The sequence below is a fragment of the Molothrus ater genome, chromosome 3 (assembly GCF_012460135.2).
Source record: "Molothrus ater isolate BHLD 08-10-18 breed brown headed cowbird chromosome 3, BPBGC_Mater_1.1, whole genome shotgun sequence".
Classification (NCBI taxonomy): Eukaryota; Metazoa; Chordata; class Aves; order Passeriformes; family Icteridae; genus Molothrus; species Molothrus ater.
Window position 1 is genome coordinate 105,097,450 of NC_050480.2, and position 23,046 is coordinate 105,120,495.

At 35.6% G+C, this 23,046-nt stretch overlaps 1 protein-coding gene across 1 annotated transcript in view; it reads right to left on the reverse strand.

The window, feature by feature from the left end:
* ASCC3 (activating signal cointegrator 1 complex subunit 3) overlaps positions 1 to 23,046 on the reverse strand; it is a 251,823-nt gene that overhangs the window by 222,162 nt on the left and 6,615 nt on the right. Inside the window, exons 2-4 of the mRNA XM_036380163.2 lie at positions 15,213 to 15,356; positions 14,372 to 14,522; positions 10,907 to 11,490 (exon numbers count right to left, since the gene is read on the reverse strand). Of these exons, the coding sequence (XP_036236056.1) occupies positions 10,907 to 11,490; positions 14,372 to 14,522; positions 15,213 to 15,302 (825 nt within the window). The 5' untranslated portion in view covers positions 15,303 to 15,356. The remainder of the gene's footprint in view (positions 1 to 10,906; positions 11,491 to 14,371; positions 14,523 to 15,212; positions 15,357 to 23,046) is intronic.

Genomic DNA, 23,046 nt, shown 5'->3' on the forward strand with positions numbered 1-23,046 from the left:
CACAATTTCTTGCCATTCTTACAGAAAGTGTCCACAAATCTAATCTTCACAAAGTGAGGTCTTCAATAAACACTGATAAGTAATACAAGATAGTAATATATACCTACCTATACAGTGTGCAGCATTCATACTGTATTTAATAGAACTAACAGAACATGTAATATAAGATTCTGAAGCATGGACTGATTGCATTTGTTGCATTTCTGCAGAGCTCATGCCTAGCTTCAGCACAGCATTAACATGCTAAGCTCAAAGGCCTACAGCACTTCTGCAACATGACAGAATTACACACGTGAGACACTCAATTTTAACATCAGGTATCCAAGACTTTCCCTGTATTAATGAATATTGGAAAGCTTTTTCACAATGCCTTTTATATTTCCATAATAAATGCAATAGCTCATTTAAAAAAACTGGTTTATGCTCCAAACCAAAGGCAAAGTTTTTTTACAAACCCCCCAAATCTATTTTGCTTTTTGAACAAAACTTGCTGTATGACTATTCTCTGTTCACACGAGTATTCAGTGTTTGTTAAATGGCTTATGTCATTATTACTACACCTGCTTACATCAGTTTTTCAAGGCTATTTTATTAACAGTGTAAAATTCAGCAGATTAAGTACTATTTACCAGTTTAACCAGTTTAACCAGATACCCAGTTCCTCTGTGGGAAAGTCTCATAAAAATGCCACAGCACCATAACATCTTCTACGTGGCAAAATTTTCCCAAGCAATGCAGAAACACATGTTAGTGCAATCCTATTTTGTAACATGGATATTTTGTTGGCTGTGGGTGTATAATATCAGCTAGGTTCAGAAATCACCTCTGTGAAATAAGTTAAAGCATAAGCACAGACTAGTACAAGTAGTAAAAAAAAACCCTTCAGAAATCAAGGGAAAAAATCTCCAATTGATTTTAATGACGCTCATATTTTATCCCAGAGGTTTTGCCTTTGCACTTATATGCAAATAATTATTATTTTAAAATTGATTAAATTTTCCTATTTCTTACACTTTGGACAATCACATCAGCCATTTCACCACTGACTTCAGTTTCTGGCCAATTTAAATTTCTCATTCCCTAACAAACTGTACTGTTTATTTATGCTTCAGTACATAATGCTATTTATTATATTTCAGAGAGTGTGTCCCACTAAATTTTCTAAAAACTGTGTATTAACGCTACTTATATTTTCCTCAAGTTCTTTCAAATTGCATTTTTACATCAAAGTTGACCTTCTTCCCCTAATAGTGGCTTAAAGAAAACTGTGCAGGGAAAATAGCAGCCTTGTGCTGGGGTCTCAGAGCACCTTTGGTTTTGCTTCAGATGAGTTAGAGAAGCTGTGGCTCAGAGTCATATGCCAGAAGAGAAGAGCAGCAGAAAAGCCAGGCTCTGGCTTTGACAGGTAAGAGATGACCCTCTGGGAGCAGTGAAGCATACACAATTACACTGATGTGCTGAGCTAGTGACAGGTAAAACTGAGTTTCTGATATCAGAGCATTTGGAGTATCCAAGCCTTTGCAAAATCCAAAACGCGGCATTCTATTAAGCAGCAAGAAGCTGACACTTCAGGTCCTATTTTGCTAAAGAAAAGCAAAGTAAACATCCACTTTCACACCTGCACACTGCACTTTTCTGATGGTGAAGGTTAGCTTGTAACTAGGGAAATGGCTGCACAGAACATGCAAACAAGCTCCACTTGCCCTCTGAGCCAAGCAATAGTATTAGGCAAATATTGAGTCAGAGCCAATTGCATTGTGCACAGACAGTGAAACTTGTTTCTTGAAAGCACTTTTGCTCGGGTCTGCACAGCATGTCAGATGAATGATCTCAAAACTAGCACCTGAAGAAAAACCTTGTCTGCAAAAATTGAAATGTTGAAGTACTTTTCACAGTTTATGCTGTAAGGTGAACTGTGAAGAGTTCAGAGCTCTTACCATAAATTACATATTCAGACTGCTCAGGGAATCACTCTCAATACAGACTTGAGAATTATAAAACTGAATTCAGGTTTAGAAATGTAAACTAAGTATTTCTCAGGCCAACAGATTTTTGGATACTTACTGTTAGAACAAACAGTTTTTATGTGCAAAGGTAACACTGGAAAGCAATAAGCAAGATATAAAGAGAGAACAGCATCTGCAGCGTTTGCTACTGAGAAGTCCCCTAAGTCATTAGCATGAAACAAAATCTGCACACACTTTCCAAGTTCTATTCTAAAACAAAATGCTTGTGATGTTGTGCAATGTTGTATATAAGCTCTTCCATTCATTTACCTGAAGGAGTGAATAAGTGTGTAGGAATTAAAAAATTATTTTGCAGCCGGTTTGCCTTATGAGCTCTAAAGTACACTCTTTCTTGTTGAACTGTATTTCAGTGTCATCTCAGAGTCTTTCATTTGTCTTAGCTTACACATAGAAAAAAAATTTAAACGTTCACATAAATAATGTCAGGCTTTTAAAGGGTATTAGAAATTTAGTAATGTGACTTAAGACTTTATATAATATTCTCTTACAAGAATAATGACCATTACAGATTCCTGTTTAATGCAACAAACTAAATGAATGATTTTTCTGGACAACAAATGTCTGTTATTTAGAGAGATACTTAATTTAGGAGACCAAATTAACACATCTGAAATTAAGATCACTTTAAAACGTAATTGAGATTACTTGCAACACAAGGACTGTTTATTTCCTGTATATCATAATTCATTAATTAAGTTACACATAAGGTTAAAATATAAGTACTTAAAAAGGCACACTCTATTTCCTTATTATGAGATTCTACTGGCAACAAACTTGTTACAAAACAACAAGCTTTTAATTTAAACACACCCAAACATATCAGGGTAAAGGATTGACATTTTCATAAGAAATTCATCAGGGAAAGTGAAGATTTAAATTAATATGGAATTAGGTACAAATATAACACAGAATTTTTCTCCAATTACCTCTATTTTATCAATTGAAATGACAGAATCACAGAATGGCTGAGGTTGAAGAAACCTCTGGAAATGATCTAGTCTCCAGGGCTGGAGATTCCACAAGCTCTCGAGCAAACTGCTCCTGTGTCTGACCATCCTCACAGGGACAAAAATGTTATGTCTACATGGAATATCCTGTAATACAATTTATGTCCACTGTCTCTAGTTCTGCCATTGGCCATCACCAAGAGAAGTCTGGCTCCATTTTCACCACACCCTCACTACCAGGTCTGATCAGAATCTCAAGACTTCCCTTCTCCAAGCTGAGCAAGACCAGGATCCCCAGTCTCTGCTTGTATGTCAGATGCTCCTGTCCCCTCATCATCCCAGTGGCCCTTTGCTGGCCTCAGTCCAGTATGCCCACACTGGACACCACTCTACACCTTTCAGATTTTATTTGTTCATTCTACTACTCAAAGCCAAGCCAATAAAATGCATAGAAGTGTAATGTTAATTAAGAAAGTCTAATATTTAAGTATTAACTACAGACAGTTTTCATAGCTTTTGCTTTGTGTTTGTTCTCCATTTTATAAGCAAATCAAACCAAGTATACTTCTGAATAAAACACTATAAATAATAAAGTGAAAAGATATGGGAATCCACATATTCTCCAGATTAAGAGGCAAGTACTGATCAAAGTAAGCCTAGACACACATTTTGTCATGATCAGACTGCCATGTGAAATGAAACGTCAACATTTTTTTAATTAAAACCTTTTCAGGTTCAGGGTGTGTATGTGTATTGTTCAAATAAGAGGGGACAGCATCAGATAAAGTAAGTAATGATAATCTAAGAACTGTGGGGCTTTTTGAAAGACAATCATGATAGGGGAAGGTGCTATTTACCCAGCTTTACCAGATACAATTTTCCTTGCAAGCAGTGTGAAACACCAAGTAGAGTTTTCCCTGCAAAATATCCAGCAAACATAGCAGTGAAAATTATGCAGGAAAATTTAAGGAATTAAATTTTAAATTAACATCTCATCAGTTTCTAGAGTACCATACTCAATATTAAAGGATAAAAAGCTTTCTGGAAAAAAAAAGGTCAACTGTACCTGAAGGGCCATAACAATATTATCCATTGTCAAGCTCTTTAGGTGCCATTCTGATCAGAACTAACAACACAGACCAGTCTCAGTTTACTGTGACTGATGTGCCCTATGACTTGCAAGCTGCAGTGGAAGGCTGCTACTCCTATTGCCAAATCTGTCCATTACTTTTGAGTTTAGACAGGAAGAATTTTTAAAAACAAAGCAGTATTGCTGCAGGCTGAAGGATATACAGTTTAAGAAATGCAACTTAGCTTTCAAGTATCAAGAAAGCACATTGAAATCCATGAATCTTATTAGAATCAACAAGGACAAGTATAGTCCAGGAGTGCAGCACAGGCTGGGGTCAATCCATCTGGGGAACAGACCTGTAAAAGTGGAGCTGGGGGTCCTGGTGAACAACAAACTCAGTGGGTGAACGTCGCTGCTGTGCCAAAGAAGCCAACAGGATGATGGGTGGCATCACCAGGGCATTACCAGCACAGAAAATGAAGTCAATTTCCCACTCTACTTGGGACTTGCCAGGCCACACCAATGCAGTCTCAGATTTGGTCCCTTCTATATTAAAAAGATGTGGGCAGGCTAGAGACAGTCAGGAGAAAAGCCACAAATATGATCCAAGGACTGGGAAACCTGCCATGTGAGGAAAGGCTGAGAGAACTGGTTTCTACAGCCTTGAGCAATGAAAGCTTAGGGGAGACCTCATCACTGTGTTCCAGCACTTCAAGGGTCCCTTGCACAGAAGATGCAAGAATGCTATTTAGAAGGATTCCCATGGAAAGGACAGGGCAATAGGTACAAGTTAATGTTGGAAAGATTTTTATTGGACACAAGAGGCAGATTTTTCACACTAAGAAAAATCAGTCATTGGAAAACTCTTTCCAGAGATGTGGTGGATTCCCCAGCATGGGGCACTTTTAAGATTCAGGTGGGCAGGCTGTTGAGCCATCTTGTCTAGACCACACCTTTGCCATGAATAGTTGGACCAAATAATCCATGAGGTCCCTTCCAAAGCAGCTTTCTCTGATTCCATTTATTGGCTCATGTCCACACATCAGGAAATAATTTTAGTGTATTTTCCTTTGCAAGTGTTCAGGCATGTTTTCCATTTTGAGTTCCATGGACCAGCTGACTTCATTATCTAGGTCCCTTAACATAATACAAATTTCCCTTTTGAAAGGAAAATTTTGACTCTTCAAAGTTACTAACAATACTTTAATTCAGTTCAATTTTAAAATTAAAATTCATTTTTTTCTACAGTTAAAATTCATTTTTTTTCTACAGTTAAAATATTATTTTAGATATAAGGATAAAGTGGTTAAAGATAAGTGTGTATATAAAAATGATTGCACGGAAGCTAGGAACGAAATTCAGAGTTCACTGTTAAAACAACTTGAGTGCAATCTTTCATAAATCTTCAGAAACTGACATGAAATTGTAGGGCAGGGATCACACATCTACAAGGGAAGTAACACACTGCATAAGAAAATATAGGTATGATTGGAGATAAGTTAAAGGAACATATTTGGGAAAGAATCAAAAAGACATTCAGGTAACTGGCAAATGGCATAAACATAGCATGGGCGTACTCATGATACATCATGAATAGAATGATGAATTATAGAAAATGAATAAATAGCAGTTGTCTCACATCTCAACTTCATTTAAAACATTGCAATTTTCCACATGAGGACTTGTTAAACTTGTGAAGATGAGTGTTAACAGAAGAATTAAAAGTTGGCAAGGAACTGCCTGAAGACTAAATGGAAGGTAAGGAAGTGTTTAAAAGGCATAGTAACACCTGGAAAGGAAGTTAAAAGCACAGTTTTTTGGTGCTCATTTTTAAAACTGCTTGAAAAAAAAAGGGACAATTGTATAACAGCACAGGAAAAGTGATCATAAAACCAGCACTGAATAAAGTCAAAAAGCAAAAAACAAGGGTTCTTTTTAAAAATCCAGGCAACAAGACTCTGGAGCAGTCTTCAGAGGAGGTTGGGATGAATTTTCCCACATTCTTTTGTTAATGAGTCCTCCTCAGATTAAGATACTGTATCGGTGAGAGAAAAGATGCCTGCTAGATTTTGTGAAATTTTAAACAGATTTTGCTTTCCTTTACTCTCCTGTACTTTTGCAAAAAGGCTGGTGGCAGACTCAGAGGAGCTTCCTGTCAGTTCATTGAATTGACAAATCAGTTAAGCTCCCCTTGTTCTTGATCCCAAGAGCATCTACAGGTTCAACCAACAAAGCATGTTGGCAGACATTTGTGGTGGGATTAAGGTGAGGCAACAGAAGCAATGTAGATGAACTGATGTGGAGAAAAAAAAATCATTATCTTGCTACCAGTGACAAAGGCAGCTAAAGAAAACTTACATTTTCTGAGAGACAACAGGGGTCCACTTAGAAGAGACTGGGGAAAACTGTCAAAAAGTCTGTTGCTACATCAAGCATTCAGAGGCACACAAACACCACACTGAAAAAAAAGTCCTTCTTAATGAAACAAAAATAATCTATTAACTTCCACTCTGAAATAAGTATGAAAAAAACTCAATTCCAGTAATAAAGCAATAACCTTTGAGCTCTAAGGAAGAGCATATTATTACTGGACTGAACTAATAAGGAATACATACAAGAAGATGTGCTGCCCAACTCATGATGTCTTTTTATTCATCATATAAACCTATATTACACTACTCGTACTTTTCTGATTTCAGGTCTATTTTGATTTGAAATTAATGTTTTTCAGCCTTGAAGGAAGGATTGAGAACCTTCAAACTGCACATTATTACCTTCTGGCCTCTTACTGTAGTTTTTACTACCTGACTATTCACAGGTGGGTGCTTATGACAACAAGAAAGAAAACTTATCTCACATTTTTGGTAGGAGTGAAAAATACTGAATGATTTTTAGGAATGAAACAAAAAAAAAACCAGTGTTTGCTTCACACCATGACAATTTGCAAAGCAGCTGGTTTGTATTTACTGACAGAAGCCCTGGATGCCATAGTATGTGTGCATGCTAAACTTTTTAATCCAGGGAGCTGGAAACAGCCACGACCATAAAGCAGACCAAAGAAGCCTCGTGCCTGGGCTTTTAAGTGGGCAATTAAGTGCATCATATATAGAGATAAGTAAATATAACTACTATTACATAATACTCAAACTACTGCTTACAGTGTAGTTTTCTTGAAACAGTTCTGCTGTTTCATATCTTAGCCCAGTGTTCTTCTGGTGATTTATACAGCATTTAAAGCAATTTTGTCTGGGAAACACCATTTAATCTAATTTGCTAAACAACATTAATATTCTTAATTTTATTTGGGCAAAGTTCTTGCCTTGTCCCAAGAAGAATAAAATGCACAGTTTTTCAAAACAGATGCTGTATTAATAAGATCTTAACACAATTCTGATTACATCTCCTTTTTTTCCCCTAGTAATTTTATCTTTACAGGAAATATCTCCTTGTTTTGTTATGATTAAGAGATAATGTACCTCTGCCTTACTGCAAAAATAGAGACAATTATTTCCAAAACAAAATTCTGAAAAATTTTGCAGATAAACTAGACAAGAGTTCACAAAAGAAAGACACATGTCCTCTAAGAATAGCATGGTCTAATCAGAGGGACTAAACTCTTCCAACTTTTTTCTAGTTACTCTGAGAGATACTAGGTGGCAAAGCTGCTAAAACGCTCTCAGATGGCTCCAGTCTTCATTCATCATATACTGGAAACTGAGGGCTCTCAGAAATTCAGGAATGCACTGAATACTAAGTTTTAATCAAATATAAAAATAAAAACTCATAACAGTTATTGGCCAAACTCTGTAGCTGGTTATTGGCTTTTTCTTCTTCTTTTTAAATAACAATGTTGTTACCGCATCATTACCATCAACAAAATACATATGCTCATCAACAAAACCTGACACACTGTGAAAAGTGTGTAGCTGTCATTTAGCTTTACTAGACTTGATGTCCCCAATGAAAGGTATATGTCTCAAACACTTAGGAAATAAGTTATAACTCCCATATCACTCCAATTATAAGAATCAATTTTCCTCTAATTAAGAGTCACCAGTGATATGCCAGATAAACAAACTGTCCCAAAGGAAGAGTGGAATGTTCTCAAATAGTGAAAACAAAAAACAAAGTATTTCTTCTACCTCACCAACCATTTTAAACTGTACACTGCTGGAGAAAGCAACTAATTTCAATGCCTTGTAGAGCTCATTAAGTAGATAAAAACCTAACTAGTGTATATGTGTGCTTATACATACACTACAAAAAAACCCAAAACAGAATGCCACCTTATAAATTATCTAAACTGCTCATATTCTTAATGTGATCTGGCACCTCAATAAAATTTGCTTAAGGATCAAATGAAATTGTCTTACAGAAGTCCACTTATCAATATCATCACCACAATCATGTTCTTTTCTTGTTTAATAAAAGACAGCCAGTGGTATCTTCCTGCTTTAAAACATAAAAATGTGGTTTATAGATGTGGATTTTTATTTATGAAGACTTATACTTTCATATCAATAGGTTCATTTTTTGTTTTGGGTTTTTTGTTGGGTTTTTTTTTTTTGGTTTTGGTTTTTGGTGGGGTTTTGTTTTGTTTTTGTTTTTAGGGTTTCTCTTTGTTTATTAAGAAAAAATATATTTTGTAGCTCACAGACCGTTTAGCCTGTATTCATTCCACCAAGAAATGTCAGATATTTGGAATTCATGATCAATCAACTTGTTATGCCATCTCACACGGCAAGCCTCTGACACAGTTCTAGAACTGGATTATCTTCAGGTCTAAAAAGCACCATCTGCTCTTAATGATGGCACCAGCAAAATTACTGTAATGAGAAAAAAAAAATTATCCCTAAGAGATAGTAAAATCCAAAGCCCAGAAGATATTTTCAAGTCATGACTATGCCTACAGAGAGCACAATTCAAATGCCAGATAGCTTTTAACAAAAGGTGATCAGGTTCAAGTTTGTTGTACTCCCTCCTTGATCCCCACATTGTGCAATGAACAATAAAATACCAGTGTGGCAAGGAAAGGCAACAAAGGGGCCAAAATAATGAGAATGTGGAGATCTTTCTTTTATTACTTGGAGTTTTTAAAAATCCTAAATAAAATGCACTTTTCAGACACTTCAGGAAGAAATTCTTTTCCTCTCTAGTGATGCAAGCTGAAGAAACTATTCTTGCTAAGTTAGTTTTCAGTTCACAGGCAAACAATTTTTTCATATTATCAAATTAAAACTTCTGTAAAGCCATCAAATCAGATATTTGCCAAGAATTCTTTGTTCCAGGAACTAATGGAAAGGAAGTCTTTATTGGTGACCTACATAAAAACTGATAGCTTGAACTTTCTGCCAAATGATTGAGCAATCCGTTATGATCATAAATTTGCAAAAATAAAGTTACTTCTTGCTTCAAGGCGAAGTTTAGAGCTTTTCCTTTAACATTTTACAAATTAAACTTAGGCATTAAGTAGGCATTATGCAGAAGTATGGAATTATTACTGCATACCCAATAATGATATTGGAAATGTCTTCAGTCACTGATCTAGAAAAAGAAAATTGAAATCTTTATCACTGTACAATTAATAAACTACAGGTGCCTTTGACAAATATACTTTTTCGTGTTTCATTTGACATGCAAGTTTTTTATCCAATCTTCTTAACAAAGACCTGTTCAGTCTTCTATTTTCACATGTCTTCGCTCAATATTACCACCCAAAGTATGAAACTGTTTGCAGACACGTATTAAGGTATTATTTTTCAAATATATTTCAATGCAGAAGAAATTAGATCAACTTCTATTTATATTTAGGATTTGTAAGAAAACATACATGTCCAGAAAGCTCAAAGGACGGCAAAAATGTGGTCCACTGATTACCAAACAATACATTAGTATGGCTTCAGCAACCATGCCATTACACATTAGACATCCATACATAGTTATCTAAACCTAAAATGAAGTACACAGGTTCTCTTATCTAATTCCTACTGTTTTTATTAAGAAGAATAAAATCTGAAACTGCAGTGGCAAAATTCCTGAAAACTTTCACTATCTTGTCTTTCATGGGATTGTCTATTCCTACTATCAGTTGCATTTTGGTAGCAAATTTAGAGTCCTTCTGAAAATTCAGTCTGAGAATTTAAGTACTGGATGTTTTCAAGGAAGGAAAGCAAGGCAAGTTAGAAAAAATAAACTAAACATAACAGAAAAGTGCAAAGAGAAAAAAAAAATTACCAAATTGCAGGAATTCTTCCCTAGATTAATCCAATCATCTCTTGAACACACACCTGGAAAACACCTTCTCCAGGCTTTAATCGTGCTTTTCCCCCTTTCTATTGCTAAGCTTATCTTTCAACTCCAGCAACTGTTCCCTCTCCTTCACATTTTCTCTGTCCTTCTTGCAACAAACCCAGCCACCTCCTTTCCTCATCAAAAGGAACAGACGTGATATGACAAAATTTTAAAGTAGCACCACCTGCTCAGCCTTCCAGCAACAGGGAGGCTCTGAAACTGGAGATGAAACCTGTCCAAGAAAGTTCAGCTTGTCTTTGCAATTTCCTCACACTTTTATAGGCAGCTTAAACCGGGTTCTGCTTAAAAAGAACGAATGGAGACTGAGCAAATGGCTCCCAAAAAAATATCCTGTCCACTGTGGGGGAAAGAGATTATTCAGATCAAACTTATGCTGTATCCTTCTCCCTGGTAAATGATGATGCTGCCATGAGATTTTTCTCAAGACAGATTATAAAAAAAAGCACAGACAACAGTTGGAAAAAGTATATTGGCATAAACTAAAATGAAATTATTGTAAAATTCTGTGGCATTCAAATATATGCAGTATAGTTAATGTGCTAGTGTACCTCATTTTGAAGTTCATCGGCACTTTTGGTAGAAGCAAGGATCTCATACAAAGTGCAGCAGAGGTCTTCGGTTGTTGGCCCTCCAGGGTTACCTCCTTGAGACTCCTTCAGGTACTTTCCAACTTCACACCATAAAAAAGAATCATCTATTTTTTCCAAAGATTTGATATTAGATTTCTCATCACAATGGTTCTGTAAGTGATTCAGCTGGTTATTCAAAAATTTGTTATAATCTAGGCTTATACTTTTCTGCACATCAGTCTCACCATTCACAGGCAGCTCTTCAGAGTGATCCAAATCATGCATGTCAAATGAAAACACTATATTTTTACCAAACAGCACTCTGTTATCACCATTTTGCTCTTCAGCCAACTGTATGAGGGCTCTAAGCTGTTCTTCAGTGAAGTGAGAAGCAATCCGAGACGTGGCACTACAAGCTGCAGTAGCAGATGATGATGGAAATGGCCCAAACATCTGCTTGATCACCTTTGTCTCATCATGGCCAACACATTCTTTCCCATGAAATGTCTTAAAAAGAAAAACAGCTCCACTTTCAATCGCCTCTTGTCCATTTTCAGCTCCAACTGTTAACAAAAACAAATGCAACTTAATACACTTAATACTAAGAGTGTTTCATTGCCTGCAACGTAACTGTATTCAAATTCTTGCCACAAGTCTCATCAGCAGAGATATCAAAAGAAGACCACAAGTAAGAATTGTTGCAAGGTACTGAATTACAAAAGGTATATGATAATAAAGCATCTGTCTTCATTATCCTTCTACATACTAAAAATTTATAGTAAGAATTACCAATGCTTTCTTATCTTTCTGAGCTGGAGAAAAAAACATGCTAGAGGTCTTAAACTCACAATTGTATATTTATAAGCTATTTAACGTTAACAAATTTCCACTTTGTCTCACTATTTATTCACTGCCTAATCTGAATATTCATAACAGAATAAATATAAAGAACTCAGCTGGGGATTACTGAATCCTTGTAGTAATTCCCAGTAGAATTACTTCTGAGTATGTACTAAGTTAGAAAAACCGCTCAAAAAATTTAAAGCAAATAAATGTATGAATTTGGATTTCTATCTACAAAATATCATGTTATGCAAATAAACAATATATTATTAGATAAAAACATGAATTTACTTCTCGCACAAATATTCACAAAGGTAGTCGAGGAAAACATAAGGAAAACTCCATGTGATAAACAAGGATGTCACTACTAGAACATTTTTAAAGTCACCAAGCCTAACCTAAATGAAACCAGCCAGCATACTGGGGCTTTTGTTCATTTTAAATGAGGACAGCTTACAAAGTTTTTTTACTTGTGATTGATTCAACTTAGATTAAGTTTAACACCAGAAAAAGCAAGGGGTTTCTTCCCCACAATCTAACAGGAAAGAGCAAAAATTTCTAGTGTAAGCAGATGGAACAAGGATAAGTAGCTAGAAATGTAATATATAAATAAATTGAGGTGGCTACAAATTCACTATTTAGCTTGAATCTTCCTGTGGTGCACTTTGAAAATCTGAGGAGTTCAAGGAGAGGACTGGAGGTGATATTTACAAGATAATTAGATACCTACATATGGAAGACACATGACATAGACACACACATATACAATAGATATGTAAACAGGTCTCAGAGTAAAAAGGTGGTTCAGCCCCTCCCTTTTAGCATTAGCTATATAGGAAGCACAAAAAAAACCCTTACATCTAAAAACTTGCAGTTTTTCTGCATGAAGCTCACTCATATATTCCTAACATACAAATACATGTTATTATTTGGAGTCAATTGTCTTGGAACAGAAGTAAAGATTACTAAACTGAAAGAGAAATTGAAGGATTTGAGAAAAATCTTTTAGGTTTACTATGTGTTATTTCTCCTTTATTATCGACATCTCCTATTTGTGAAAGCATTTCTTGAGAAAATACTACTCCTTCCATCTCAACAATATAAACCAGACAAGATGGCAAGAGATGCACTACTAGAAGCTTTTTTTTTGGTATTTTGTTTTGTTTCCCATCCAACATTTTAGCCCAGTACCACTTGTGATTAAACTATACACATTTGATATTTAAAATTGCTTTCTCAATCAATATCTCTTATCAATACAGATTGATAATAGATACTTCTCCTACTAACTCTATGGACTGACAGCTAGTACAAACTCAATCCCCATCTTGCATGACTTCCCCTCAAGCCTCGTGCGTTGCAAGTGCCGGCTGAAATCTGTGCACTGAAGGAGAGGTACCTGGGTTAGGGCATAGAGTTGGCCCTCCCCAGGGGCCTGTCTCAGAAAGACAGCAGCCACATGCTTAAATTGCAGCCCAAAGAGGTTAAAAGTTTACTAAAGGTACTAACCAGAGTTTAAAACTGTCTGTAATTTGAGAAATACTCAAAAATATACTTCTGATGACTGAAGAAAGCAATAGCCATTTACAACTGTTAATAGTTTTAACAGGCATCTTCTGCAACTGTACAGCATAATTGACTACCACCACATGTTGGACAGGAATAACTTGCCTAGCCTTTTTTGAAAGCCTGTGTTTAGACATTGGTTTCTTTCTCAATTTACTAGGTATTTCCAAATAAATGATCAAGAAATAGAAATGCAAGTGGGGCATGTTAACATTTGTATTGTAATAAAAATTTCTGGTCTATAGTACCAAAACCAGGCAAATATATTTATTTTTATTAATTCTCTCTATCTTTTTACTAATGTTTCTATTCAAGATATTTGAAAAACAATTAGAAAAGGAGGAAATATATCTACAAGATTGAAAGGAAAAATCCTTAAATATGTGACAGCAAGAGCTTGAGCCATGTGCTCAGTTTAGGAGCTAATGAAGTTAAATTTTGCTAAAATCAAAAGCTGTATTAGGTTTGTGAATCAAAAACTAAATTTCCAATCAAAACTAAGTTTTCACATGTTCTTTGTCGTTATGTATTTCAGTATTAGAAGTTTAATTCCAGATGAGTGAAATATATTTTTATTTCTCTCCTCAACACCAAACACTTCAAGGAGAAAACATTTCTTACATTTTTATCTGCAAACACAGGAGTCCAATTTTTCATTATACCAATTACAGGGATTTAAAGCAGACAACATCAGGATCATTCTTTTCTTAGAGTACTGCTATTCCAAAAGAAACAGTTGGTTTTGCTTAATAACTGTCAATCACAAACCATACCACACTTTACAAAACAATACTATCAAACAAGTAAGAATATCCATATAACAATGGAATCTTAAAATAAAACAGAAGGCCAGATTGTGTATATGTATATCAGATTAAATGGAGTGTCAAAGTTATTATATTCAAAGGGCAAAACTGGCATCGAGGTAGAACCAAAACTGCACCAGTAAAGTATGCAGGCAGAAAGCAACTTGAACCTGCTCCCACCCCCACATAAAACTATGCATGAGTAGACTACTAGAGAACAAAAACATACCTATTTGTTTTGCAGCTTGTAAGATAGTTTTTAAATCACCATTTACAGTTTGGTATTCTTTTTTGTCCAAATTGTCATCAACAAACTTTATTATCTTCTTCCAAGTAAGATCAGACTTCAGCAACTGGGCATGTAGTTTTGATCTTTTAGTCTGAAAATGCAAAATATTTTAGATTTTAAATTTATTTCAAATTAATACATAAGGGTTCCTTTAAAATTAAACACCAGATAAAATCAATTCTTTCCAATTGCATTCAGTCAGTGTGTAGTACTGACTGCAAGCACTTTTCCTTTTGCCTGATTTTTAGACTCTTTCCAGCGTGTGTGAAAGAAGGATACACAAAAGCACACACACACTCTCACTAATTTACTCTTTCCAGAGCAAAATCCTCTATAAAGCCAAACTCTTGCAAATTCAAGAGATTTACAGTTCTCAAGATTCCAAAGTCATTTCACAGGTTCCCACAAGGCATCTATTGCTTTAATATATTATTTCTCAGGAAGCAAAAGAAGTAACTGAATTCAGTGAACTTAATATTAGAAGGGAAATGTTTGGCTTCCCAGCTTTACATAAGTTCAGAGCTAAAAGCAGCCTTGTCCAACTTCTTGAAAGCCAAATTAACACAACCAAGCAAGCTTTGCCATATGATTGTAAGGGCTAAGTATTAATCACAAATCTACAGCAAATTTGACTTTGAGTGAGGACATTATGAAGGAATGTACAGGAAATTTTACACACTCTGCCCTTCTTGCTTGCCTACTCTTATAAAATATCAATGCAAATGAAGAAAACAAATGATTCTTACTATAGCTATGCTTTGTAAAAGAAAAAAAGCTTTACCGTTAAGTCAGCTAATTCTTCACTGTAATCCTCATGTTTAGTGACATTTGAAAAGGAGCGTAAAGCGCCTGTAAGACGAGGCAAGGCCATCTGTTACTCATTCAGTGATCCATAGGATGAGAAATCAAATCCCAGTTCAAGTACCTAGATGAGAACAAAACAAATAACATGGCTTTATTAATGTTATAAATACAAACTTGCATCATAAACTTGAAAGACCTTTTTGAGCTAGCAGCACTTGGCTGGAACTTCAATTAAGCCAGTTAAAAACGATCTCTTAAAATAATGATAATCAAAATTAAATAAAAGGAGGTGAAAGGCACAGAGCAGAGGCAAGCTATGGTAACATGCAGAGGTCACTCAGCAGGTAGTTCTTTTCTCTCCTCCCTAAATAAAAGTTACCAGCAATGAGGCAAAGTGGCAATTATTTCTTTAGCACCCCTAACACTGAGTATTATAGTGAAATCTATGTAACTGAACTTTAGCTCCCAATAGCAGTAAGTGATTACAACCTATGGGAAGATTTCCTCTGAGCCAGCCCATGCTGGGAGCTTTCAGGTCATTAACAGCCTCTGGCGCAGATGCAGAGAGAGGCATCTTTCTTGACAAGTGCTTAGCCATTTTTAACCAGCAAAACAGGGAAAGAAAATTATGACAGGAAATAAAGACAGTCAAAGGCATAGCACTGAACTATTATAAGAGATAAAGGGAATAAAAAAGGCTACCAGAAAACTGAACACACTATGCCTTGGGATGCTTTCATCTCACAACTGGGAGCGCACACACACTTAGAGCAGGCCTCTCTTCAGAACTACAGCTTATTTCCGTGCAGTTTTATTTCCTCTGTGGAACAGGCTCATATCTATGCACCAAAACACAGCTGTTCTCCATCTGAAACTGTACTTCTTCCAAGCCTTTTACTGAAATTATTCTCAAAGTTATTTAATTTCAAAAGGTGCCCACAGCTGAATTGTTTAATGAACCCTAACATACAGCTACAGTTTCTGATGCTATTAGATAAGATACAGATTTAGATTATTTTTGAAACAATTAATGATACCATTACAAACCTAATGATCTGCATCATTCTTAGCATGCCTGAAGATCAACGTCTATCCAGAATTTAAAGAACTCATAACAGAGTTAATAGAATTACTTCCCTCCCAGTCATACAGTACAGAACTCTCTGCTTTCACCCAATTATCTTTAACACTTTTCCTTATCTAATGACTGCATTTGTATTTTATCTATCAGCTTTGCAATACAGCACAAAAGAAATCCAGATGCAGCGTTCCAGTCACAAACAGAGAAATGTCACTGACTTGTCAGGTCTGCTTGTTGTCCCACCTTGCCTTAAGATGCTTTTTGAGAATGATTTTACAACAGCTGATATTTTGGAGACAAATGTTATAACAATGAATCTACAAAATTTGCAAATACAAAATCTTTAACTGTGAAGGGCAAAGAGTGCATGTATTCAAGCCTAGAAGCAGAGAAAGCCAAACATCACAGCAGCTTTTTTGATATATTCAGTGAATATATGACATGTAACTCATACCAGTATAGCTCCTAGTGAAAATAGTCTGTAAACATTATAGCCACCATTATTAGAAGGGAAGTAATGTGTCCAGACTTTGAGGGTACATCACTCTCACTGTTCTAATGACAGAACTGCTATTAGCTATTAGAGCTATTGGGTCCATTTTACCTATTTATTTTATACCTACATTTAAATACCCTTTTCTGTAGCATTATGTGCCTTTATAAAAAAATATAACAACATAATTCTAATATTACTTTAATTGTCCTTTCTGAAATACCATGCACAGCAATTTATGAAAGTTAGAACATATAAAAAGTTCACCTTTTACACACACTTATAAATTTCAATGCATCTCCAGCTGGCTCATTTATTAGGAAACTGAATTTTAAATTAATATTACTTTCTCCTTTATTCAATTTCTTTATTAGCTGCTCCTGAAATAGGAAACCTAAACCATCAGAAAACAAGAAAGGGCACACTGTTGTCACCACAGGCACGGCCAAAGAGCCAAATCCAGCCCTGCAACCCTAATCTTGTACTAGTAAATGCTGCTCCACACTTGCCTGTGTGCTTTCAGAACTTGCAGGTGCCTGAGGAGGCTGGTTTGGCAGAGCAGTCACACAAAGCTTCTGCATCCCATTTATAGTCAAATACCACACGACCCCTTTGCTGCTGGTACACAACACCCACTCTTATCAGGGCACCAACAGAAACAAAACCAGCTAGTAAACAGAATGCAATTAATTACTCCACTGTTATCATAGAAAGGCAAGGTAAAAGTTAGAAACTTTGGCTATTATTCTGCAACATACTAGAGCCAGCTCTGAACACTAAATCAAAAATCATGTGGCCCTACAAGATGCACTGTAAATTTATATTTGTTTTTAAAAAAAAACACTATCTGCCTTCACATAAAGCTTCCTTATGTAGATACCTGCCCGCATCACACTACCTTTAGAGTGGATCAGCTACTCCTTGTCTTTCCACAGCCATCATAAGTGTAACTAATTCCTTCTGGTTTGAAAGAAATGTATCTGTTTGCTCACAGGTGGATGTGAAACATCTGAACTACCAAATGATCCTGCTAAGATCTGCAAGTTTTGAAACAAGGACCTAAAAGGCAGTGGCAATTAAATCCTCTTTTCCACAGCCCACATACAGAAGATGAACTTTTGCCATCCTTCTGCCCATTCCCCCTAAAGAAAAGTATGAGAAAGATACCATATTAAATCATTTCCATAGGACAAATGGAATGGGAATTTAACCCTCATATCAGTGTGACTTTACATGGTAAAAAGATTTCTTCTGCTCCCTCAACCCCAATAAAGTTAGGACATTTTGGGCACATTCTACTAATGATTCCTAGAACTATCTCAGATTTCCTGCCTCTTTTAAAAAACACTTAAATTCCACCAAGCCTGTTTGTAAATTAGAAAGAGCAATATCCACCCTTCTAAAGCTTTCTGAAGATGAGAGAAAGTAACTTTTAAAGTCTATTTTGCTTCCTTTAAAAACAAGTGTGATTTTAACACTGAAACTTTGTATAGAAGAAAAAAAAAAACATAAAGACAGATTATACTCAGAGTTCAGGTAAACAACAATTCAAAGTTTATTGTTTGAAAGTAAACATGAATCATAATCTGAGCAGGTTTTTACTCATTAAAGTGAAACATGAAAAAAAATTCTAACAATACCACAAAGGTAACAAAAATTCTAGAGAAGTTTTCCATTTCATATTTTCACCAGCTAGTTAGGTTTTTGTCCAAGTCCTGGCCTTCCTATGTTTCTAATACAAGCAAATAACAGAACCATTTCTTTTTCTTTGCTGAAATATTAAAGAGATTACTATAAAGACACCTCCTTTTCAAATTTACTGAATTCCTATGCCTTCTAACAGATCAAGCCAGCTGCACAATAGGGCTAAGAAAAGGTGAATGCTCAGATCAGGCACGTCAATGTTCAAGTTGAACAGAAATCTTTCCTTCCTTACAAAGGATGGAATAACATAGCATTAACACAGCTAAAAATCACAGGTAAAATCCACAGTTACAAGATCCTAAAGTACCAGTTTCTGTAATCTGTAGTATTTTACTTTTTATTTGTCCTTTAAGACTTCACAGCAGTGATTCTGTTTAAAGTATTTAAGGAATACTAGGCCATGTTCCCAGATTTTGCCTATATTACCTACAATTCTTCCAGCTATTAATAAGTTTCTTGCTTTCTATGTAAACCTGCAATTTATAAAACCTAAAGAAGTTATTACTAGCAACTAATCTAATCAAAGAACATTATAAAGAAAAAGAGGCTTTAGACTTTGGCAGGTTGCTATTGAATAGCAGGTTGCTATTGACCACAAAGTATTTCAAGCAGCATTTTTTCTTTCACTTGAAAAAGTGGAAACATTTCAAATGAAAAAGAAAGTGAAAGGGCAAAAGATATCCCACCCACAAGGCCATACAAAAGCTAAAGGGATGCTGTAACTTTTTTTACATTTTAAATACATAATTCAAACAGTGAGACCATTTATCGACACATACAATATTTTACTTTACGCTACTGTGTAAGAAGACTAAATATAAACCCCCAAACATTAAATTTTACTGACGTGAATGCATTTTGGAATAGCTACAATTAACTTCAACAACTTCCTTAACACAAAGGTAAACTTGATATTTTATTTACAAATAAGACTCAATATTTTAAAAAAACCAAACAACATATTCTTCTCCATATAGATCCTTTTTAAAACATATACATCAAAGGAAAAATGTTCTAAAGAAAACACTTTAAAGAAAAAAATTAAATCATTCGATAAAAAAGCTATTTTGGACCTCTGAGAACATTTTTATTAGATTCAATAAAATTTCTTATCCAAGCATGTTTGATGTCAACAGTACAAATACATCTAACATCAAAGTTGTTAGCCAGGAATAACAGTGGTTTAAGAATGTCTGGGACATTAATCAGAAATAGCAGGCGAAAGCATGACACTGAAACAATAGTATTTTCAGCCTTTGTATTTTGCACCTTTACAAACAGTGCTGTCCCATGTAGTACCAACCGTACGCTTTCAGACATCTCACTTTCTACAAAAGGCCCAGACATCAACCCAGCATTCTCTCAAGTTGTCTGGGTCAAATATTACTGATCTCCAGTCAAGACTGGGTCAATCTTTAAAAGGGCGATGACAAGATTAAGGAATATGTACTCAGGAAGAAACAGTGGCTTCCTGACACACAATATTCTCCTCAGCGAATACCAAAATTCAGACAAGTGCCTCAGCATAACAAGGAGGCACAACAGTGCCTCTGTGTGCCATTGATCACATAAAAGACAATTTCAGCATCTTAATTACAGAAGTCACTAAACAAACAAAAAACCCTAGAAAATCAAATAATGGAATTACAAGTCATTCATTCAATCCAGTATTAACCCTTTCCACATTTTTTCATAATCTTAACCACGCACATGCGATTGCCAGCTGCCTAATACTGTGCCTGCTTGCATCAGCTGGAGAACCATTTCCTGTGATTATGCCTGATACTGTTCTGGGATGATGCCAAACATGTGGCTTGGCTCAATAATGTGTTCATTTTACATGTACTTTGAGATAGTTACTGAGGATTGCTGTTGTTAAAAAAGAAAAAAAATTAAAACAATCCTTTCTTCAGAATAACTCATCTTCCTTTTCCAAGAACATGAAATGTAATTCAGTTGTTAAACCAAAAAATGTCTGTAGTTCTAAACATCATGGCCTTAACTTTTAAGTTCCCGGCAGCGAGAGATAAACTGTATCCCAAGCAACAGAAACTTCGAGACTTGCCTTACATGTGGAGATGTACTATAAGCAAATTTCCAACTTCAACATATGTAACATGAATGCTCATTTAAACACTAGGGATAAGCCACAAATACAAGATGGGGATGGTGGAGATGTTACTTTTTTAGTTTTGCTTTAAGTTTAACAGGGGGCTCTCTGTGCCTTTGTTACACACTGTGCCATCAAAAGAGGTTGAAAACAACCTCAGGGGCTTCATCTTACTCTGTTCTAGAAAGGCTTGTCACTAAAGGAAGAGACATATGGAAGGTAAATAGGGATGTAGGTGGTCAAAGGAAGGAAAGGGAGGAAGAAAACTAATAGGTAAGTGAAAGAAAAAAGTTTTCAGTTAATGACAGCTAGGTAACACACATTGCATATCACTGAGGATGGCTGCAAGGCTGTGGAATGCACTTCAGCAAATGTAAGTGCTATAACAATACATGCATAACATGCAACTGCAGAATTGCTGGGCTGCTGGGCTAAGAGCATGCTGGAGAACTTGTTCAGAGGGTAGTAAAAAAAAGTCTCTGTAACATGCTCCTGTAGTGAACAGCAAGTGCATACAAGGATAAAGCCCCCAGTGTGAACTACTCACCATTACAAGGTTTTAAAGTCTCACAGATGTGCTCAAGCACTCAAATCACTTACCATATTTACAGACAACTAAACAAATGCCTCAAATACTGCATTATCCTCCAGTTCTAAATAACTGGATGCTTATTAGCCACTCAACACCATATTATCCTTCATAATTAACGCTGATTTCCTTCAAAATAGGGTTTCAATAAGCCTCAAGGTGGGTATTGGATCATTTTGTATCTGGAGCATTCTCCCAAATGATTCTGAAGGAAACACTTAACACCTCTTTTGAGAAAAATATAACTATTTCAGCATTTACAAAGGATCTCAAGTGCAATATAATAAAAGCTAAGCCAGGTACGCTGATCCTTTTGACCCAGCCTGTACATTATTACTCAAATCAAAAAAAGAGAGGTGGTATGAGTAGGATTGCTGTCTTACTTCTTATTAACCATGAAGTCATACGCTTCCTTTACAGCAAAGTCATTAGCAATGCTCATACTACCTGCAAAGACAGGAGGATGTCAGTTCTGAATTAATTATCTTGCCAAACACTGAGATTCCTTCTCGAGGATTTTAGTAATTAATTATGGCTAATAAAGTCTTTGCATCTTGCAGACAACACACAGTAGCTGTGTAAGCACAGCGCAACTTATGCCAAGATTCACATTTAATCTTACAGAACAATTATTCTATGAAAGCACTGAAGCAGGATTTCTCATTTAGAGAAAATAATAATTTTTTTTTGTGTTAAGCAATTTTATCAATACAACTGGTAACAATGGTAACAATGGTAATGCTGGTAATCTGAAACAGAAAACCTGCAAGTACCTAAACTACAGAATTATTTTTCAGAACAGAAATATGCTGAGTTTTAGACCAGTTAAGAAAGAGGCTGTAGATTCTACAGCCCTTCTAGTAATAGACAAGAAAATTAATTTAATCGTCATGCACTAAAAGTAGGAAAATGGCCTTCAAAAGAAACACAGATTCTGGCCAACTCTGTCACTAAACAAAATGTTTCCCAAACTATCAGCTATAAATAAAGTCATCCTATTTCCAGCAGCTTTTGAGTCAGACTTTTTACCAATGGTTGAAGTAGAAAATGACTCATTACATAAAATAAGAACCAGATGTCAATGTCCACACAAATGCATCAATTTAATTAAAATAATGCAAGTGTATTGTGCAATTTTAAGTGTTTGCTATGTTTTGCAATATTTGGATTTTTGCATTCATTTAATTTTTATATAATGTTTATAAGCTTTTCTAAAATATGTCCTTTCTGCTTTTTCTATCATTCAGTATGTTATTTGATACCTGTCATAATTTTTGAGGTGGGAAGGAGTAAGAAAGCCATGACAGAGTTTGCAGAAAACTCTAGTTTATATCTTTCCAATAATACACAGGGACCCAAAAGCTGTGTATTTTATCCATAATTCCTCTAAAACATGTTTTAATTCTGAATACACTACACTACCCCTTGGTCTTTCTAACACTCCTCCTAAAAGTCTCTGTCAGCATATATAACAACTTTTCCAAAGGTATGTCCATATAAATAAACCACTCATGGTCTAGCAGTGCTTTTATCCCTACTGGATCCTTGTCACAGCACACTAAAGGTTCAGTCCAGCTCAGTGGTTAAAAAGTTACAAGTTGGTATTTCCTATCAGAAAAGCAGACAGAGGCACATTCATAAGGCACCTCACTGACCTAACGTAGTGGAGATGCACAGAGAATCCCAAAAATCAACCTATCAAAATCACACCTTTTGGGGATGCCTTTCCCTTCAGAACTTCCTCCTGCTGCCTGGAGGCAATACCACCTCCTCCTCCACAAAGAGAATTGTAAAGAAACCCAAGGTTGTAACAGACACACAATAAGCTGTCCCA